The 22,040-nt window shown below is 39.2% G+C and overlaps 2 protein-coding genes across 3 annotated transcripts; both read left to right on the top strand.

Moving 5' to 3' along the window:
- The first annotated feature begins 1,144 nt into the window (after positions 1-1,144).
- Positions 1,145-12,537, top strand: LOC141564729 (zinc finger protein 69 homolog B-like). 2 transcript variants are annotated; one of them, XM_074307597.1, is made up of 4 exons: positions 2,056-2,590; positions 6,571-6,697; positions 8,708-8,803; positions 12,303-12,537. In XM_074307597.1, the coding sequence occupies exons 1-4, from the start codon at positions 2,471-2,473 to the stop codon at positions 12,311-12,313; spliced, it is 354 nt and encodes a 117-aa protein (XP_074163698.1). In that variant the 5' UTR covers positions 2,056-2,470; the 3' UTR covers positions 12,314-12,537. The 2 variants fall into 2 exon arrangements, 1 of the variants encoding a protein (XP_074163698.1); XR_012488691.1 differs by lacking the exons at positions 8,708-8,803; positions 12,303-12,537 and adding an exon at positions 1,145-2,049 and having other exon boundaries at positions 2,496-2,590; positions 6,571-7,581.
- A 52-nt stretch (positions 12,538-12,589) lies between these two features.
- LOC141562679 (uncharacterized) lies at positions 12,590-15,979 on the top strand. Its single transcript, XM_074302684.1, has 2 exons — positions 12,590-12,659; positions 15,128-15,979. The coding sequence occupies exons 1-2, from the start codon at positions 12,590-12,592 to the stop codon at positions 15,856-15,858; spliced, it is 801 nt and encodes a 266-aa protein (XP_074158785.1). The 3' UTR covers positions 15,859-15,979.
- The last annotated feature ends 6,061 nt before the right edge of the window (positions 15,980-22,040 follow it).

The raw sequence follows: 22,040 nt of genomic DNA, 5'->3' as shown, positions 1-22,040 counted from the left end.
AGAAAGACTTCATGGAGAAGGTGCTACTTTAGCAGAAATTTGAAGGAAACAAAAGATCTGAGAAGCAAAGGTGAGGTGAGTGTGCACGCCAGAAACCAAGAACAACCAAAGCAAAGACAAGAGGTGGGAGATGTAACACAATAGGTGCTTCTTGCATACTTGTGGAATGAAGCTTGAGTATGAGAGGTGAGGAAGAGACAAAGTTAAGGAGGACTCTCAGATTAGCACTCCAAGAGACTCTTAGACCTTTTCTTTACTTCATTTCACATTTCAAATTTATTAACAAATTCAACCTTGTCCATCTTTATCTGTGATTGTAATTCTATTAACATCTGTATCTTCTATCAGTGTAGTTCAGGACTTCGTGACCATCTTCTGGTGGCTATTACAATCTCTTTATTGTTTCCCTCTCCTTTTTAGTCCATAAGTCATGGCACTATCAGACTAATGTTCTTTATGCAGGAATACAAAACTAGATTTGGAAGACCAAATGTTGTGTTGTCCAACTTGTCCATTTTTACAAGTGAGGAAATTGAGACCCAGGAATTTTAAATGGATTTGAACGTAATCGTGGCAGTAGCTGGGATTCAAATTTGAATCTTATGACTCCAAGTTTAGAGCTCTTTCCATCGCAGCATGCGGCCTTCCCTCTTTCTCCAAAAAAAAATAATAAATAAATAAAGTAGGGACTTCTTTTTGCTCATGAGTAAAGTTTAACTTTTTTTTTTTTAATTTAAAGTCTCTTTGTTCTCCTCTTCTAGTTTTTTGTTTTTTTTTAATATAGTATTCTTTTCAATCTTCCTTTTCACTAAGATAATGGGTCTTTCCTGGTTGATTCCCTTTGGCTGGGCCTTCTTAAGCTCTTTGATGGCTTTGTATGCATTCTTTAACACCCATTTATAAAGCACCCATCTCCTCCTCCCCCTCCTCCCCTACCCCCTCTCTGTTCCTCCTCCCCCCCTCCTCCCCCTGTCTTTCCCCTTCCTCCTCCCTCCTCCTCCCCCCTCCTTCTCTTCTTCTTCCTCCTCCTCCTCCTCCTCCTCCTCTTCCTCTTCCCCCACCTCCTCCTCCTCTTCCCCCACCTCCTCCTGTTACATATCTAATTCAGTTCACGTTACCAATCTAATTACGCATTTCTCTTAGCAGCTGTTGCCTATGGCCAAATCTCCAAACATGAGGGGTACAGAAACCGTTCCCATTTTCCTCGCTCTCTAATATGGGACCCTCCACACGATAGACACTTAACAAATCTTTCTTGAATTAAATTAACCTTCCTCCCAAATATATTCCTGGGCTCCCCACTTCCTCTTACTACACATTTAACTGGACCGTGTGCTTTTCTTTAGACTACATTTCCCACAATTCTTCGGGGTGTGTTCTCTAATACGCCTCCATTTCCCAAAATCCCCGCAGAGTAAGTGACCGGCCCAGGGATCCCCTAAACTGGTGCTGAGGGGAGCCCCCGAACGTCGTCCTAAGCGTTGTCCGGAGGAGTGGGTTCAGGTGCGCAGGCGCAGTAACCCACGGCTGGGCAGGAATGGAAGGGGAGGGTCCCAGGATTCCCTCCTGTAAATATACCTGATGATGGTGCTCTGGCTTTTGCTGGAGGGCTGCCCTGCCTCCGAAGCATATTCCTCCTGACATCAGGCCTAAATCCCGCCCGTGGCTCCTGCTCTTGTCCCCCTTACCCCGATCTCTACCATGAGAGACCTAACCACATAGATCCACAAATCTGTGGGAAATTAGAAATTGACTGAAAATATTCAACTTGGTGTGAAGAGGCCGCTTAGCAGAGCTGGGGACTGGAGCTGGCCTTGGTGCCGAAAGCTCTGGGGCCTAGTCCACCTCTGCTGCCGCCTGCCTGCGCGATCTGCGACAAGTCACTTCCATTTTCTAAGACTGAAGTGTTCTTAACCTGGGATATATGAGCTAAAATCTTTTTGGGACCGTATTTCAGAATAATTGCTTTTCTTTGGAATCCTGCATAGAGACATGGTTATGAGGAGTGCATAGGCTTCAAGAGAGTGGCTGTCAGAGCCCAAGCTAGAGGTACAGTCTCCTTCCTCCCCTGGGTCTTTGGCCTATGATCTTGTATTTGTGGGCTGTGTAGACAAAAACACTTAACCTCTCAGTGCCCTGCACGCTCTCTTAGGATGAGGAGAAGCTGGATGTTATAGCTACTGACATGAGGGAAATCACTGATTTGCTCCTCCCTTCAAAACGTGAAGCAGCTGAAGAATGGAGACTGAGTATCATACCCAGAATCGCCCGCGGCAGAGTGGGAGATTCTGTGACTGATCCTCTGAGCAGAGCTCTTTCCATCTCTGGGAAGCTGCCCTGTTGGGCCCCACGGTGGTGATCTAAGATCTGGCAAGGCTGTCTCTGGGCTCTGGGGAAATGGAGGTCCCAGCCTGTTAGCGTGAGCGATCGTATCCTGGAGGCTCTGCGAGCTGCCCTCTACAACTGGCATATGACCTCTGTTCTTTCCCCTGCAGCTCTGGTTCCTCAAGATTTTGTCCTTCCCCGAATGAGAAGAGTGAAGGAGGAAGTAGAGGGAGGGACTTCTGGGTACCTGATGGACAAGTCCCAGGTGAGTTAGGCTTTCCTGCCTCTTCTGAAATAGCACCTTATTTCTCAGACCTCTTTCCCTCGTCCTTGGCTGGTGCCCTGCGTCTAAATCCAATCCAAGGTCCTGCCACTTGATTATTCTCTGCCAAACAAATAGAAAATCTGATGGAGGCCATGGGTAGATTTAGGAGGGGATTAGAGCTGGAACGGGTATTTGAAGTCACGTCACTCCTCCCCACTATTTCACACACAGAGAAACTGAGGCTCAGAGATGTGTTATACCTACTCACGCTCTCCCATTGTATCCTAGTCCAGTGAATGCTGCCCGAAAGCCTCTTGGCTGCTGCAGAAGTCTCCTCTTTGAGCATTCATTTTTTTGGGGGGGGTGTTTTCCTTTAAAAAGAAATCTGTTGTTATTAGATCCCATTTATTGATTCGTTTCTTGGTGCTGCAGTGGATAGAGCATTGTGCTTGGTGTCCAGAATACCCAAGTCCAAATACAGCCTTAGTCACTGACTAGTTGTAAGTGGGCAAGTCATTTAATCCCTGTCTGCCTCAGTTTCCTCAGTTCTAACATGGGGATAATAATAGCCTCCCCTCAGAGAGCTGTTGTGAAGATTCACTGAGAAAATGTGTATATACAGTGGTTTGTAAACCTTAAAGCATAAAATAAATGCTAGTTATTGTTATTGGTAATGCACTAAAAATAATGAATCTTTCTCTCCCTTCCTATATCCAGTGATTTTCCCCTTTCCTCTTGGAAAATCCCATCAATGTGTCAGACATTGGCAGTAATATCTATAACTAAGCACTTAAGAAATATTATTCTATTTGATCCTCACAACAATCAAAATTTTGAGTTCCTAATTCTCTCCTCTCTTTCCCAACCTCCTTGAGAAGGGAAGCAATTAATTGCAGATTATACATGTGCAATTGTGAGAAACATATTTCCATTAACCATATTGTTAACTTTTTAAGCTTTAAAAAACTTTTTTTTTTTTTATTCTACCTCTTTTGTTTTAATTTGACTATTAGGATTTTCTCTCACTTGGCCTTCCAGGATTAGGTAGATTTTTTTCCCCTTTCATTATCATGCCCTGCTAAGTTTCCCCCAAGTTTGTATATTTGTATATTTTCTTTTTGCTTGGAGAAAAAATTTTTTTCTTTTATATGTCATCTTCCTTAGTAGAATGTATGTTAAGCTTGAGTTCAGAGACTGCCTTCTGCTTGTGTTTCTGTTCTCAGTGCTTAGCATCGTGTCCAGCACATAATAAGCGCTTAATAAATGCTTGTTGTTGGCTTGATTGTGGAAAAAATGAATTCTTCTAGAGGGTATGGAAAAGGTAAAGGAAAGGAAGTGGGGAAATAAGTTATCAAGATATGGTGGAAGTTTTGGAAATATAGAGACAGAAAATTAGGGAATGAAGGATTTATTAGACTGAAGAGAGTTTGGAAGTGCCAGAGATATTCATAGACACTAAAATGTATAAGTCTTCCTGTTTCTTCCCAGTGCCCCTAACTTTAGGTTTGATCATTTCGGTTAATTTTTTGTTACTTTGTCACCTGGTGTAAGGCAGTTCCTTGTGTGTTCACTTTTTATTTCTTTAGTAATTGGTGATATTGGACATTTTTTCAAAGTATTTTTTTAGCTAGTGGATAGGGTACTGGACCTGGACCCAGGAAGACCAGAGTTCAAATGCAGCCCCACACATTCACTAGCTGGGTGATCCTGGGCATGTCATTTAACTTTTCTAGCTGAGCTTTCTCAATTATAAAATGAAGAAATCCAGGGCTATTGTGAGGCTCAAGTAAGATATTGTTTGTAAACCATAGAGCATTATGTAAATGCTAGTTATTATCATTATTGTTGCAAGGCATATTTCCTAATTTGTGAACTAACTACCCTTTCTCCATTTGAGATTAGATTTATATCAATTGTAATTATATTGTATATTGTAAATACACAATTACATTGTATGTTGTAATTATATTGTAATCACTTATATCAATTTTCTATAAAATCTATGAATGAAGGCTATAAGATTCATGCATAGGAGGAATCATGGGGGTAGCTAAATGGTGCAGTGAATAAAATAATAGCCCTGGAGTCAGGAGGATCTGAGTTCAAATCCCCCCTCAGACATGTAATACATTAGCTGTGTTACCCTGGGCAAACCTTATAACCCCAATTGCCTCAAAAACAAAACAGCAAAAGATGAAAGAATCATGTTTCTTATTCCATTCATTTTATTTTTTAAATTTTCTCACATTTCATCAGGCAGATATTATATAGTTGAGTCTATTAACTTTGTACCCCCTAAATTATTTTGTTTCCTTGTATTAAAATTTGATATGCTTTGTTTTGACACATATATTACTTCCAAATAAACAATTCCTCTGAATCTATAATACTCTCTGATTAAAAAAAAACTTCAGAAAAATAGTCTCATGTAACTGATTGTATATATAACTTTGGATTCTTTTTGAGTACCATTTCTTAATGGAAAGGATATATATTTCAGACTCAGGATCAAAAATTATATTTGGGTTTGACTTGAATTCAGTTGTTTTTAGTGTTTTCTATTGTAATAAGTATGTAAAAATAATATCTCTTTTAAACTTCACAACAACCCTGTGAAGTAAGTGCTATTATATTCCCCACTTTACAAATGGGGAAACTGAGTCAGATAGAGTTTTTTTTTTTTTTTTAAGTTCATTGCTCAGGGATACTTTGCTAGTTAATGTCTGAGATAGGATTCAAACTCACGTTTTCTTGACTCTGAGACACAGTGTTCTATCTACCCTGCCATTTAGCTATCCGATTAAACAAGCAAACAAACGAAAACCCCAATATATTTCTTTTGACTGTTGAGCCATTTGACAATATCAAGGGTTTTGATGAGGAGAAATGATCAAGAATCTGGATCTTGGATCCATCAAAATCCATCTGGAATTTGCTGGAAGACCTCTGGTAAGGGGGAGCTCACTCCCTCCCGAGAAAGCTTGCTTGCCTTTTGGATGGCTCTTTGAGGACAAGAGAGCTTTTCTTGCCTCAAATCTTAATGGACCTCTTTGTAAGTTGGGCCCATTACTCCTTGATCTGCCCTTCTGATTCAAGCAGAATAAGTCTCCATCACATGGTCCTGTAAATATTCGAAGACAAAAACCGTGTCTCCCTTGAGTCTTTTCTTCTCTGGATACAGAGGTTCAATTCCCATTTGTCCCTTCAGCATCCTTGTGGCCTGTCCCACCTTGGCCTTTTTAATAATGATGATAATGATAATTATAGAAGCTTACATTTCTATAATGCTTCCTTTTGTGCCAGGCACTGTGCTTAGTGCTTTTACAAGTAATATTCTTTGATCCTCACAACCCTGGGAGGTTGGTTGCTATTGTTATCCCAATTTTATAGGTGAGGAAACCGAGGCAAACAGAACTTGAGGGATTTGCTCAGGGTGATATAGCTAGTAAGTGTCTAAGGTCAAATTTGAATTCAGTTCAGTTCAGGTTATCTGGCTGTTCACAAGAGGAGAAGGATGTTCCAGCATCGAGGACATCCCTGTGTGATGTGGTGGCTTAGTTGCACATGGTTGTCTTCCAGCTGAGCATCAGGGCTGCCAGGAGATGAAGTCCCAAGGGAAGAGCCATGAGTTGAGTCTTGGGAGAAACCAGAGAGGTAGAGGTGAGGAGGCAGTACACTCCAGGTGTGAGGTACAGCCAACGCAAAGGCCCAGAGATGAGAGATGAGGCATAGTGAGGAGGTTAGTAGAGCTGGATTGGAGAGTGTGGGGAAAGGAGAAGGCTAGAAAGGTGGGAAGGGGCCGAGTTATGAAGCGCTTTAAATGCCCACCATTTAATCCTGAAGGTAAGAAGGGGTCACTGGAGGCTGAGTAAGACAATGTTAGGGACATGGTTAAATCTGTAGGAAAATGTATTTGAACTGTTGCCCATCCCAGGCCCAGTGGGCCGTCCACTGCATCACCCAAAAGTTTGCTCTTTCAGGAGCTGGTGACGTTCCAGGATGTGGCCGTGGACTTCACCCAGGAGGAGTGGGGGCGCCTGGAGCCGGCCCAGAAAGACCTGTACAGAGACGTGATGCTGGAGAACTACCAGAACTTTGTCTCTCTGGGTAAGGGTGCGTGGCCCCGGGAGCTGCCATCTGATCACTGGAGAGTCAGCAGGGCAAGTCTGAAGCACTTATGAGGCATCTATTAAGTGCTGGGGGAGGGAAACAAAACATATCTTCAAGGAGTCTTAGTTAGTGGTTGGGGATACGACATGTGTGAAAATAAGAAAATATAACGTAAAAATAATAAAAATTAGAAATGGGAGGGATCTGATGAGGCTGCTGGGTATAGGTTAAATCTGAGCAATGCTTTTCAGGAAGCTTGAGGCTGGAGGGGTGAAGAGAGAGTACCCTGAGATAAGGGGGATGTGGAAGGAGGAGGGGCAATGGTATGTCCAGGCAAATTATCCTGCTTTGCTGGGCATGGAAAGTCCATGAAGAGGGGAGTACCATGAAACAAATCTGGAAAAAAAAGTCTGGTGGGAGCCATATTGAGTTGGGCTGGCTTTAAAGGCTGAGCTGGGAATTTTGTTAGAGTAGAGGCAATAAGATTTTTGTAAACTGAGTCATATTCTACGTGTCTGAGAGGAGACAAGAAGGCGCTTCTGAACATCTTTGATAAAGGGAGCGCTGTACCAGACACATGCTTTTGGTATCTCAGTTTGACAGCTTCATGGATGATGGAGGCCCATCTGCAATAGTCCCAGAAGCCTCTGGGTCAGTAACCATCTTTTCTACTCAACTTATATCTCAAACAAAAATGCCTCTATCTGGGAGGTCCATTACAAGGCATGATGTAGCAGGAAGGGCAATGGGCTCACCCTCAGGAAGTTCGGCTTCTAATCCTGATTCTGCCTCTTTCTAATTATATGACTGTGGACAAATCATGTCACTTCTCTGGGACCTCAAGTGTCTTATCTAACATTAAAATGGTGGATTAGCTTGTCTCCAAGGTCATTTTCAGTTTCTGCTTTACTCATCCTGAACTTGATCTTTATTTGTTTAGGAATATTTAGGAACTCATATTATATATAATAAACAAATATTATGTACATTATATAATAAAATATTTAAGAACTAAAAGTCAAATCAAGAAGCATTTATTAAGTGCCGGCTGTGTACTAGGCAGTGTGCTGATACTGTGGATAGAAAGAAGAACAAAAACAGTTCCTGCTCTCAAGGAGCTCACAGTATGATGGGGAAGACCATATGCCAACAACTGTGTACAAACAAGGCTTGTATAGGAGAAATTGGGGTGTTTCAGAAAGAAGGCCCTAAGAATAAGGAGAACGGCTTCCCTTTCAGTTCTTTTTAAAAATGATTATCTATACATACTTATTTTAAAGCACAGAGACCTTATTGTCATTATTATGATGATGATCTTCAGTTTCAAATTCTCTAGTCTTATCCTCTCCCCTACCCAGTGAGAAGGCAAATAAAACTAAAGGTATTTGTGTGTGTGTGTGTGTGTGTGTGTGTGTGTGTGTGTGTGTGTGATGCAAAAACATTTCTGGATTTGGTTGAGACTTGAAAGTGCATTGAAACTAGAGACAAACAGGGGGGAGAGAGGGAGATGGAGATGAAGAGGGAGAGGGAGACAGAGAGACAGAGAGACAGAGACTTGTTCTCTTTGATACAAGGAGGAACATGGAAGGAGGAAGTGCAATGGCATGTCCAGGCACAACTAGCCCACTTTGATGGAAATGGAAAATCCTTGAAGAGGAGAGTATCATGAAATAAGGAAATCTGGGGGAAAAAAAGTTTTTAATTTATTTAGCTTGCTGCTAAAGTGAAAGAATATGATTTAATTCAAATCACTAAACATTTGTTAAGCAATGTTTTAAGCAATATTTTAAGTTTAATGTTTAAGCAATTTGTTCATCTGTGCCGGGGATACAAAAAGAGGTAACAGAGAGTCCTGGTCCTCCAAGGAGCTCATAGTTTCATAGTGTAGACAATGTGCAAGCAAATATATATGAATGCAAATGATTACAGGAAAAATAGGAAATAATTAAGAGAGGCACTGGAATGGTGCTCTGTCTTCAGTAGTCCCCCTTTCTTTCTCATGAGCAGGGCTTCCCATTTCCAAACCAGATGTGATTTCCCAATTGGAGAGAAGGGAAGTTCTGTGGTTCCCAGACAGAGACATCCCAAGATGCACTTTTCTAGGTAAGTGATGGAAGACTGGCAGAAGGGAGTCCCGGAAAGCAGCATATCCTTCAGTCAGTCATGTTTCAGCCAAGGATGTTCCTGCTAGCTCTCCTATTACAGTTTCCTCCAGTTTCAGAGAAAAGTCACTCCTTTTCTCCCCGACTCTACTCCTACCACCTGAACAGATTTATAGGTCAGAGTTGGAAGGGGCAATCAGAAGCCATTTGATCCAACTCACTCTGGAGCAAGAACTCCCTCTACATTATCCCCCAGAAGTGGCTCCTTCTTCCCTCAAGAACATGGGCTCTTTACCTTTTCTGTGCTACGGATGCTTTGGCTTTCCGGCAATCCCATGGATCAGCCTCTCGGATTAGCAAAGAAAACACATGATTACAGAGGACACCAATTACATGGAAAGCCAGTTCTCAAACTTACTATTTTTTCAAAACCAAGCTTACCAACTTCACCTTGTATAAAATATAAACTTCTTTTTGGCTTTTAAAGTCCTTCACCATCTGGCTTCAACCTCGATTTCCATCCCCATTATTCATTACTTCCTCTCCTGACCACTGGGGTCTCCCTTTTTTCACTCCTAAAGTTCAATCTTTGCCTTTACACCTTTGCCCTGTCCCCCTCCCCAGCATGTAATGCATTCTCTACTCACTTCTAAATCACAGAACCCTTTTTCCTTCAGATATCTATTCAGATCTGGTCTGTAGATTGATCCTTTTGGTAAGTATGGAGAAGGAGATGGGAGAAGGTAGAGATCTGAGACTGGGAGCGCCATTTGGAGGTTTTTGCAGTAATCCAGGTGAATGGGGATGGGGGCGTTCTACATCAGGGAAAGGAGAAAAAGGGAAATAGAGGAGAGATACCATGGAGGTAGATAAGACTTGGCAACTGATTGAGTGTGATCATGAAGGAGAGTGAAAAATTAGGGATAATTCCAAGGTAAATGATGTTTTGAACCTGGGCAACTGATTATGTCTTGGAAAAAGATCAGAAAGTTCAGAAGAGGGTTGGGTTTAATAGGGGAAACAATATATTCCAAAGAGAAATCTTTATCTCCTAAATTCATATCTCCCACCCTTTTCTGGTACTTCTAGTACTTCCTTCTCTCTGTCTAGGGCTCCATCATTGTTCCAGTCTCCCAGATTGCGATTTCAGCATTATCCCTGACTTCTCATTCTTTCATCCCTGAATCTGATAAACTGTCAAGTTTTTTCATCTGTCCCCTTCTCACATGGCTAGCACCCTAGCTCAGGGCCTTAGTCCCGACTTCTCATCTAGATTATTTCAATCATGCCATCGTTGATTTTCATTTTTGCGTTCTCTCCCCATATTCCACACTCATTTTCCATAAGATTTGGTCTGATTGTTTTTTGCTCTTCCCTAATGACTATCATCTCTCAAATAAAAGATAGACTCTTCTTAGAGGTCTTGTAAAGCCCTTTACAATCTGGCCCCAGCCTGCCTTCCCAAACTTGTATCTTCCATCCTTTCCCACACTCTACTGTTTAGCCAAAATGGCCTTTTTCTTCTCCTCACACATGGCGCTCCATTTCCTAGCAAGAGATAATATTTGTAAAGCATTTAGCACAGAGCCCGATACACAGCAGGTGCTTAATAACTGCTTGTTTCTTTTCCTTCCCCTATATCTATGCCCTTTCACTGACCATCCAGCATATCTTATTCCAAAGAGCTCCTTACTTTCTTCATGTCTCAGTTGAAGTATTACCTTGCAATTAAGCCTTTCTAACTATAAGCTGCCATACCACTTTTAAAATACAGTGTCTAGAATTGAACGAGGCACCTCAGTGGATAGAGCTCTGGGACTGAAGTGAAGACCTGAGTTCAGATATAGCTTCAGACACTTATTAGGTGTGTGACTGGCAAGTCACTTAACCCTGTTTGCCTCAGTTTCCTCCTCTACAAAAATGAGCTGAAGAAGAAAATGGCCAACCACTTTAGTATCTTTGCCAAGGAAGCCCCCTCATGAAGAGTTAGACATGACTAAAATTACTGACAGCAACAAGAACTAAGCTGAGAACTCTAAATGTAGGCCTAGTAGAACAGACTAGAATAAGACAAGGATTTCTATGACCTTGACAGTAATGAATGTCAAAAGGCTTTTCTAGGGGCAGCTGGGTGGTGGAGTGGACCTGAGTTCAAATCCGGCCTCACATACTTCCTCGCTGTGTGACGCTGGACCAGTCACTTAGCCCTGATTGACTAAAGAAAAAAAAAATGGTGTTAACTTTTGTAGTGGCTATGAGAAACTGATTTGTAGTGAGTTCATGACAACCAGAATTTTCAGGCCTTTTGAGTGACTCCTGACAAACTATTTGTGGAAATGAGGTTTTCAACCACAATGTAAGTCTTTACCTTTATCTTAAAATTTCATGTCAAGTCAAGTCAGCAAACATTTATTCAGTACCTACTATGTGCCAGGCACTGTGCTCAGTGTTGGAGAGATAAAGATAAAGATATAAAGAAAAACAAAAATAGTCCCTGCATTTAGGAATCTCATAGTCTAACATGGAAGACAACAGTTAACTATGTCCATCAACGTATTAAAGAATATTAATTAGAGATAGTCAATAGAGGGAAGGGAGTACAATTAGGAAGAACTGAGAAAGGCTTTTTGACAAATGTGAGACTTTAGCTGAGACTGGAAGGAAGTCACAGAAGCTAAGAGATGAAGATGAGGAAGAGAGTTTCAGGTCTGGAGGATTGTGAAGACTGAGTTAGCACCCTGGATACCTTAGAATCAGCTGGAGTCAGGATAAGCAAAAGTTCTTGATCTTTATTTTTGGTTGTTTGGGGTAGCAGTCAGGGGAATGGATACAGGAATCTCCATACCTTCCTTCTCTCTCCCCACCACCCAAAGGTCACTCTGGCTTGTCATACTCCACCCTCCAATGCCTCTTACCATTCTCTGTATACACCAACAGCTCAAGCCAGCACAGTATAGTGGGCAGGGCCATTCTCTAAGCATATGCTAATGGAGTATTGTCCCATCGGTAATTAGCCTTAAGTGCTCAGTGCATGAACTCAGTTTCAATCCTTTACAGAAGACAGCAAGTAAAAATGCTTATTTAGATAGAGTATCTTACTCAAGGATCAATGAAGATTCAAGTATCACTGGATCACAGAGTACATTCATTGTTTTAGCCTGTTGAGTTTAAAAAAATTAAAATTAATTATTTATTAACGTGTCAATATAAATTATGTTATTTATACCAAATTATTAATTAAAAATTAATTAACATTTAAAAATTTTTAAAAATAATTTTAAAATTGTTTCTGATTCAGTTATCTAGTATGTTAACTATTTCCTATATACTTGTTTCTACCAGCTATTTATAATTTCATCTAATGTCTTGATAAAAACATAGACCACAAGAGAACCAACTATGATATCTAAGACATGCTATTAGAGGACTCCCTATGGGTTGAGGACATCTTTTTATTTGTTACTCTTCCTGGATAGTTATTCAGCCTGTTGTCCATGTAGGCTACGGGTAGAAGGTAGTGCTTGAGCTGGTGCTTGAAGGAAGAAGAGGATTTTGAAGTACAAATGAGAGAGGAGAGCATTCTGGTCCCAAACCAAAGGCATGAAAAAAGGAGTTGAGTGCCAGCTTTGAAGAACAGCACATTTCATTATCTTGACCATAAAGACTTCTTGAAAGATTTTGTCAGATGGTCTGCCAATTTCTAAATATTGGTGGAGCAAAGGCAGCATGGTGTCCTCCATGACTGATGGAGACACACGTAGACAATGTGGACGAATTTCTGCAAACCATGGTTTTTCTGCAGTCTTCTGGCAGCACTGACCATTGTGCTACTAGTCCTCAATGTAAATCAGTTAGAGGTGAGTTTCCTTCCATCCCTTCATCTCTTAGTTCAGAAATTTTATTAATAAAGGTCAGCTGTGCCATTGTGCTATTGAATCCATGATTTTTCTTCTTCTAAAGCCTCATAAAACATCTCTTTACAATAGTTTCCTGAATTTTGTCATAGATAACTTCAAACTTGCTGATCTGTAGCTTTTATAACTTGTTTCCTATTTCTCCACTTTGCAAATATTTTACAAAAGATTGCCTATGGTGGCTCTCCATTGAAAGAATAAATTATTTCCATATCCTGGAATGTTGTGTTTTGTTACTTATATGTTAATGTCTGTTATTTATATGCCTAACTGTTTTTGTCTTCAATTTCCCTTTGAAAATGTTTATTCTATCTTTTCAAAAGTGACCTTTTTATGTATGTTTAAAAAAATTAATCAAAAAGCATTTATCGTATAATAAATATGGGCTAAATATTATTCTAGATTCTGAAGTTACAAAGACAAAAGCCCTTGAAGAACTTACATTTTGATAGAGACAACATTCACATAAACTGGCATATCTTATACAAAAAAGGCATAAGGTACAAACAAAACCAATGTAGCCTATGTTAAAAGAAAAGCAGAAATCTGGGGGAAATTTTTCAGTAATTTTCTCTGATAAAGGCTTCATTTCTCAAATATATAAAGAACTGAATCAAATTTAAAAGACTATAATTCATACCTTAATTGATCAATGATCAAAAGATATGAATAGGCAGTATTCAGACAAAGAAATCAAAGTTATCTATAGTCATGTGAAAAAATGATCAATCACTATAGATTAGAGAAATGCAAAGTAAAATAATTAGTATGGATCACTTCATACCCGTTAGATTAGTTGATATGACAGAAAAGGAAAATGACAAATGTTGGAAGGGATGTGGAAAAATTGAGACACTAATTCTCCATTACTAGAGTTGTGAACTAATTTCAATCATTATGTAGAGCAATTTGGAACTATGCCCATAGAATTGTATAAGTGGGCATACTTTTAGTATTGCTGCTAGGTCTTTTCCCAAAGGGCTACAAAAAAGAAAGGATATATGTATATCCTTTTCTTTATTTGTATTATATATAAAATGGCTGTTCAAGTTGTGGTGTATAATTTTGATGGAATCCTATTATACTATAGAAAATGATGAACAGGATGCTCTCAGAAAACCTAGAGAAGCTTATATGAACTGATGCAAAGTGAAATGAGCAGAATCAAGTGAACATTGTACACAATAATAGCAATGTGATGATCAACTATGAATGACTTAGCTATTCTCAGCAATACAGTAGTCCAAGACAGTTCCAAAGGTCTTGGGTGGAAAAATGCCATCCATCTCCAAAGAAAGAAATGATTGCGGATCAAAGCATACTTTTTTCATTCTATTTTTTTTTCATGTTTGTTTCAGTATGTGTTTTCTTTCACAACATGACTGACATGGAAACATGTTTTATATGAATTTGCATATATAAGCCATATCAGATTGTATGCCTCCTCAATGAAGGGAAAACGAAGGAAATAAGAAAGATAATTTGGAACTCAAACTTTTAAAAAGTGAACATTAAAAATCGTTTTTGTCTGTAATTGGAAAAAATAAAATATTTAGTTGAAAAAAATGTACAAGGTAATATTAGTGGGGAAAGCACTAGCTGAGAGTGATGAGAGGGAAGGGGAACCCCCTTTTGGGTCGGCACAAAGATAGTCGCGTGATGGTGCAGAGTTCCCTGTAAAAGGAATTTATAGGCCCGAAAACCTAGATTGATAAAAAGGATTAGGATTTGGAAGTAAAGTTAAAGGTAGAAAAACACCAGGACCAGAGGTGGTCGCTGGGCAGATGGGAACCCTTACATGGCTGGAAGGATACCATGTTTGGGGGGAAGGGCTCCTGCAAAGAGAGAGCTCCAGTTTGGCTCTTTTATACCTAAAGGGGCTCGTGGGTGTTGTCTCAAGTTGGCTCAGATCCGGTGGGGGCTGGGGGACCAGGATTTGTGAATCAAAAGATCCTAGCTTAAAGGGACCTCAACCCCCATCAAGAGCTCCCAGAAAGACCTCATACAGAAGTTGATGCTTGAGCAAACAGCATTCTCTTTTGAAAATGAACTTATAAAATAACTTCTTTTTTTCTGAGTATGAAGATCAGTGAATTTTAACATTTTTTCCTTCTTTCAGCTTCCTTTACTCAGATGAGAAGATATGAAACCAGGAAGTCAATAACAAAGGAAGGAAATTCTATAAGAGAGTCATCCAAGAAGAGATTCACAAAAGATGGTCTCTGGCATACAAAGTCTGAAGAAACTTGGAATTGTGATATTGGGTCAGCCAGACAAAAAGGCAGTACAGAGAGACAGTATTGGCAATCAACAGTCACTCATAGAAAACCTTTTAATGAGTTGAATGTGCATGACTTTGGAAGAAAGTTCAATCTTGTGTCAGATCTTCCACAACAGACAGTTTCAATGAGAAAAAGTTTCCATAAATATACAGTTAAAAAAAAATTTTGAGCACTTTTCAGGACTAAGTAAATATAGTAAACACTCCTTGGGAAAAGCACTTTCTAAGTATAGTAAGTGCAGAAAGCCCTTCAGTTACCATTCAGACCTCATTCAATACCATAGAATACATTTTGGAGAGAAATCCTGTAAATGTAATGAATGTGGGAAAACCTTTAGCAACAACTCATGCTTAACTATACATGAAAGAATTCATACTGGGGAGAAACCCTATAAGTGTAATGAATGTGGGAAAGCTTTTAGCCAGAAGGGGAACCTTAATACACACAAGATAATTCATACTGGACTGAAATCTTTTAAGTGTAATCAGTGTCAGAAAGCCTTTGGCAACAATTCTTCCCTTATTCTTCATCAAAGCATTCATACTGGTGAGAAGAAGCCCTTTGAATGTAATGTATGTGGAAAAGCTTTTAGCCAGAGAGGATATCTTAAGCAACATGTTCGAATCCACACTGGAGAGAAGCCCTTTGAATGTAACGAATGTAGAAAAACTTTCAGCAATAATTACCACCTGATTCGACATCAAAGCATTCATACTCGAGAGAAGCCTTATGTATGTAATGAATGTGGCAAAGCCTTCAGCCAGCAAGAGTACCTTAAGAAACATAAGAGAATCCACACTGGGGAGAAGCCCTTTGAATGTAACGAATATGATAAAGCTGCCTGTGACAATCACAACTAACTCGACCCCAAAGCATTCATACTCGAGAGCAGCCTTATGTATGTAAGAAATGTGGACAAGCTTTCAGAAATCGTTCCTGCCTTAGTGAGCATCAGAAAAATCACGCTCAAGGAAAACCCTATAAATGTAATAAATGTGGCAAAGACTTCAGACACAGCTCATCTCTTGTACAACATCAGAGGATTCACACTGGAGAGAAACCATTGCAGTGTAATGAGTGTGAGAAAGCTTTCAGCCAGAAGGGAGATCTTAATAAACACAGGAAAATTCATACAGGAGAGAAACCTTTCCAGTGTCACGAATGTGGGAAAGCTTTTAGTCAGAGAAAGTATCTGACTGAACATCAGGAAATTCATTCCCAAGAAAAACCCTATAAATGTAATGAATGTGGGAAAGCCTTCAGCCGGAAGAAGTATCTTACTGAACATCAAGGAATTCATTCAAGAGAAAAACCTTTTAGATGTAATGAATGTGGGAGGAACTTCAGCCTAAGGAAATTCTTTATTAACCATCAGAGAATTCTTCATCCTCAAGAAACACCCCGTCAATGTAGTGAATGTGGAGAAGTCTTCAGCACCATTGCATCCTTTATTGATCATCAGAGAACTCATGTTGGAGAGAAACCCTTTCGATGCAATGACTGTGGAAAAGCCTTCAGCAACAATTACCGTCTTAATCAACATCAAAGAATTCATACTGGAGAGAAACCTTTCGAATGTGATGAATGTGGAAAGACGTTCAGGCAGAGGCAAAACTTTACTACACACAAAAAAACTCATACTGGTGAAAAACCTCGTGAGGTATAATTATCTGGGGAAAGTTCTTAGCTTAGAGGAATATCCAAAGAATATCAGAGAATTCATGCCAGAAAATATCGACAAATATAATGAATGTTGAAAGCCTTCAAAATGTGTTCATTTTTAGTAAGTAGGAAAGAGTTAATATTGAAGCAAGAATATAAGTATAATTAACCATGAAAAAACTTGTGGATTGTAATTCATGCTCCGTCAGAGATTTGATCCTAGAAATTAACTGTCAGAGATATAATAATACAGAAGAAACTACATAAAGACTTGTAGGGCCAGCTAGGTGGCGCAGTGGATAGAGCACCAGCCTTCAATTCAGGAGGACAGGAGTTCAAATCTGGTTGACACTTAACACTTCCTAGCTGTGTGACCCTGGGCAAGTCACTTAACTCCAGCCTCAGGGGGAAAAAAAAAGAGAGAGAGAGAAAAAAAAAAAGACTTGTAAATTGTTAAATTCTAGAGTCAAGATAGCAGATCTTGTACTAAACTCTAAAGTTGTTTTTAATTGTTTTTTTTTTTTTAAGAGAGAAAAACAACTATATTTATCTTTATATCTATCTCTTTTCTCCCCTGATGTACACATTAGCTTCCACTTGGTGACAATGAGATGGCAAGAGTTTAGGATCTGAAGTAGCACCTAAATCACAAGATCTCAAAATTGATTTATTAAACATTTAGGTATTTGATATGATTATCATTTATTTTAATGACTTTTCAAAGCTAAGGAATAAAAAGATAAAAAGTATTTTGTTTTGATAATGCTATCATGTCTATCTATCTCTCTTGTTTAACATGCACAGTAATTACCAAGAGTCCTTTTAATTCACAAACAAAAGTGGAAATACCCAATCTTTTAAATTACATTTACTGAATTAGCTAGACTTATATAACAACAGATTTTAAAACATATTTTCCACATTTTGCTGATTTTTCTGTTTATATTCCAATAACATATCATGGTACTAAATAACAAGCCAAATCTGGGTTCTATAATTTCAGAAGGAATCCATTTCTAAATTAATTTAGGTTGAACCAATCTATCATAACCAATTAACTTTCCATTTTTAATGCACATACCAGTTTTTAAAGTTATCTAAAAATTAACCAGTGAATTTTAAAAAATTAACCAGTAATTTGTGAAATTCTCTAAAATCTACCTAGATATTTCATTCAAGCCTCTTCTCTTTAGTAAGCCAGGAAAAAGTTAAATACCAATTCTTGCTTCATTTGGATTTTAACCTTGGGATTCTTCCTGGTATGATTCCACAAGCCTGAGTTCTGATAACAAAGTTCCAGGCTCCTTCTTTGCGGGAATTTTTAAAATGGTAGTATACTGCTTTTCCATTTTTCTAAAGGTTCCCAAACTCTCTAATCCCTTTCAGTCTATGCTCTTTTGATTACTACATGCTTAAAGTTTCTCATTATTTCACTCTATTAAGTATATTTTTTCTTTTTCTCTCCCCCCTCTTATGCAAAGCTGCTGCAGAGATGGAAAGAAAGAGAAAAAGATTTTCTCTCCTTGTACTATCCTAATCTTAAGGAGCCCAAAATTAGATCCCAAATTACCTTACCAAGATCAAAAACCAATATACTCTGAACCACTCTGAAAGAATTATTACTCTGAATGAATTCTAATGCCAACAATTCAGTCTGATATTTTTCCAAGCCTTAAACACGGAGGCTGAAGCAGACACTGACACACAGACACATACAGAAACCTATTTTCAGCTTTTACATATAGATTTAAAGCTGATATATATATATATATATATATATATATATATATATTCACTTAATACTGAGTGCTTCCTCCCAATTTTCTTCCTTTATATTATCTTTTCCTGTCATCTTAACCAATCTGAGAGGTGTGATATCTCTCCTCTTTCAATCTTTAGTGTTTTGACCTTTTAAATTGTATCTCTCCCATTTATTAATTTCTCCCCCTATGTTGGTAGGTATATCTCAGTTACAAAGCTGCCTCAGTTTCTTCTTATTGGGAGAATAAGGATTCACTGATCTGGGTACCTATACTGAGTGGCCTCTTGAGCTGGATAAAGGAGCCGACTCTTGTTTCTTTTTGATCTCATGGTCACTCATATAACTGCTCTACCTCCATGACTCAGGTCATTACTTGCTATCATTTTGCTTCACCTTTTACCTGAAACTTTGGGCATTGTTCCAGATTAGTCATGTTTGGGAGTTGAGTAAGATGAGAAAAAGGACTGGAGACAAAGTCAATCTCCCTCCTCCAATTTACAAAGGAATAGTTGCTTCAAAGGGCATAATAACAAACAAAGGCACTCCTCCAAAATGTGGGAAGGATAATAGTTCTCTATGCTTGTGTCGTGTCAGTCTTTGAGAAGGGGAAGAGAATCCGGCTTAGCTAAATTTCTATAGAGCCCATTTTTTTCTGTGGTTTGTGACCAGATATGGGGTCTCATAACTAAATAAATGTAGAGGTTGTGATATTATGATTATCAGTAAATATTTGTTTTGCAAACCTATTTTATATGCTTATATACTCATAGTCATGAAAAAAATTTCAGGGAAAAAGGGGTTGCAAGTGAAAAAACTTGAAGAAGCCCTGCTAGGGAGCATCCAGCCCCAGTTTCAAGGACAAAACCCCTGGTGTGCGAGGAGAGTTGCCATGGTTTTTTCTAGCCTGTTTCCCCTACTAGTCTGGCTGGCTGCAGCATCCTTTCAGATATCCTGGCTCCAAGGTTGCCATGGCTACAACTCCCAATGTAGTGGGAATCACCATGGCACCTGAAACTGAGGACAAAGGTTGGTTTTGGGGGGGTAGAGTAAATAATGGGAGATCAGGGAATGATGTCTTTCCCTTCTCACTGGTTTAGTTTATGGGATCTTTATCCTCTGGACCCAGCAAGAAGGTACATGCAGATGAGAATGGCAGAAAGACAGATGAAGACATCTTTTTTATTTTGTATTTTATTTTCGAATTTTTATTTTTTTAATTAATTTTATAATTATATAATTTTTGACAGTACACATGCATGGGTAATTTTTTTTTTTTTACAATATTATCCCTTGTACTCACTTCTTTTCTGAATTTTCCCCTCCCTCCCTCTACCCCCTCCCCTAGATGACAGGCAGTCCCATACATGTTAAATGTGTCACAGTATATCCTAGATACAATATATGTGTGTAAAACCAAATTTCTTGTTGCACAGTAAGAATTGAATTCAGAAGGTAAAAGTAACCTGAGTGGAAAGACACTAGTGCAAACAGTTTACACTCATTTCCCAGTGTTCCTTCTCTGGGTATAGCTGATTCTATCCATCATTGATCAATGGGAACTGGATTAGCTCTTCTCTATGTTGAAGATTTCTACTTCCATCAGAATACGTCCTCATCCAGTATTGTTGTTGAAGTGTATAATGATCTCCTAGTTCTGCTTGTTTCACTCAGCATCAGTTGATGTCTCTCCAAGCCTCTCTGTATTCCTCCTGCTGGTCATTTCTTACAGAACAATAATATCCCATAACATTCACATACCATAATTTACCTAACCATTCTCCAACTGATGGGCATCCATTCATTTTTCAGTTTCTAGCCACTATAAAAAGAGCTGCCACAAACATTTTCCCCTTTGTTAGTATTTCCTTGGGAAATAAGCCCAATAGTAGCACTGCTGGGTCAAAGGGTATGCACAGTTTGATAACTTTTTGGGCATAGTTACAGATTGCTCTCCAGAATGGTTGGATTCTTTCACAACTCCACCAACAATGCATCAGTGTCCCAGTTTTCCCACAGCCTCTCCAACATTAGACGAAGACATCTTAATTGGCCAAGTCTCCTTAAAAATCCAAAAGGGTCTCCTGAAGGGCTGGGGAAACAGCTAGTGCTGCTGTCTTTTCAAAGCAAAGGCCTTGGAAGTCATTACTGAAATAGCTTATCTTGTAATGTCATTACTCCCATGTTGCCTTCTTCCTACTTAACTACACTGTGCAGACCACAGATTTAATATCATTGACTTGTTTTTGCCTTTACACATCATAGTATAGTTTACTATAATTTTCCAATCTTTTTTGTATCTATACATTTGATGAAGAGACTCATGTTTATTTCACATGGTTTCTAGCAGACATCCCTAGCTGCCTGTCTTAGACTGGAAAATTTAGAAAATAACATCAGTCTGATAGAACGCTTCCTCAATCCCCTCAACCCCAGTTCCTCCAATCTCCATATGCCCACTGTTAATGAGAGCTCCCTTCTCATTACTCCTTATGCATTGGAAAAGGAAAAGCCAATTTGCTCCTTGACCCACAACAACCCTTCTTTTCCCTATTCCCTCGGGCTGCTAGTAATTCCCTGCTCATGTCTTTTGTTTGTTCTGTATGCATTTTGAATACAGATCAAAAGAGATACAATTTGTAAAAAGCCCTTAGCCCAAGGCTGGCACACAGTGGGCACTAGATAAGTTAGTTCCATCTTGTTCTCACTTAGACATGTTCCCATTGTTTTCTCCATGAAATATTGGTCAACTTTTTGGGGACTGGCATAGTTTTCTTTTATCTTTGTGTAGCCAGAGCCAGCAGTGCGTCTGCCACAACAAATGCTTGTTGGTTAACAATTCTAACTCAGGTCTTTCTTCTGAGAATAAATGTTACACTCCTACCCCATCTCATTTTGGCATTAATAGACCAGGAAAATGATTAGTACAGAGCCCAGGGCTCTCCTAGCTTTGGGACCCCAGAGAGGCGGAAGGATCTCTGAAAGAACTGTAGTGATAACTTCTTTGTCTTTCTCACACCACCTAGTCAAGGCAACGAGCATTTATCAGTCCTCCTCTGTGCCAGGCATTGTGCCAAGTGCTAAGGACATGGGGACGGATGCCAGGAGCTTACAGTCCAACAGAGGCCACAACTCAATAACTGTGCAAACAAGATATCGGCAGCATCCATGGGAGGTAATGGCAAGCAAAGCGCTTTCCGTAAGTTATGCAGTTCTTAATGCTGCCAAGATCACCTTGCTCTTGAACCTGACATCCACACACTTTTGAAGTCAGGTATTTTACTACCATCTTTTGTACCATGTCTTTTTTAGCATGAACTATGTAGTGAGTGCTTTCCTAAGATCTCAATAGCTCCCTCACTAGTGTTCCCCAAATCTACTCGTTTACTCATTTTGCCGGCAATTCTGACATAACCTATTTCTTTGAAAGATTTTAATTTTTGATGTATTTCACTTTTATTTCCAAACTTTTCCACCCCCTCTTTCCATTACATTGCAATTCTTGTGTATATTGCTTTCCTAATTCTGGATTAGCTCATATAAAGCTTGTCATGTTTTGTAGAATTCTTCATGGCCATAATTTTTAACAATGCAGGGGGAATTATATTAAATTATATTATT

The sequence above is a fragment of the Sminthopsis crassicaudata genome, chromosome 3 (assembly GCF_048593235.1).
Source record: "Sminthopsis crassicaudata isolate SCR6 chromosome 3, ASM4859323v1, whole genome shotgun sequence".
Lineage (NCBI taxonomy): Eukaryota > Metazoa > Chordata > Mammalia > Dasyuromorphia > Dasyuridae > Sminthopsis > Sminthopsis crassicaudata.
This window is presented reverse-complemented; position numbering and strand designations above follow the sequence as displayed.

Excerpts from the sequence above, each read along its gene's own strand:
- LOC141562679 (XM_074302684.1), top strand. The coding sequence starts at position 12,590 with ATGGTTTTTCTGCAGTCTTCTGGCAGCACTGACCATTGTGCTACTAGT. Across the intron at positions 12,660-15,127 it reads TCAATGTAAATCAGTTAGAG|AAAAAGTTTCCATAAATATA; the intron begins GTGAGTTTCCTT and ends AGTTTCAATGAG.
- LOC141564729 (XM_074307597.1), top strand. The coding sequence starts at position 2,471 with ATGACCTCTGTTCTTTCCCCTGCAGCTCTGGTTCCTCAAGATTTTGTC. Across the intron at positions 2,591-6,570 it reads ACCTGATGGACAAGTCCCAG|GAGCTGGTGACGTTCCAGGA; the intron begins GTGAGTTAGGCT and ends TTGCTCTTTCAG. Across the intron at positions 6,698-8,707 it reads CCAGAACTTTGTCTCTCTGG|GGCTTCCCATTTCCAAACCA; the intron begins GTAAGGGTGCGT and ends TCTCATGAGCAG.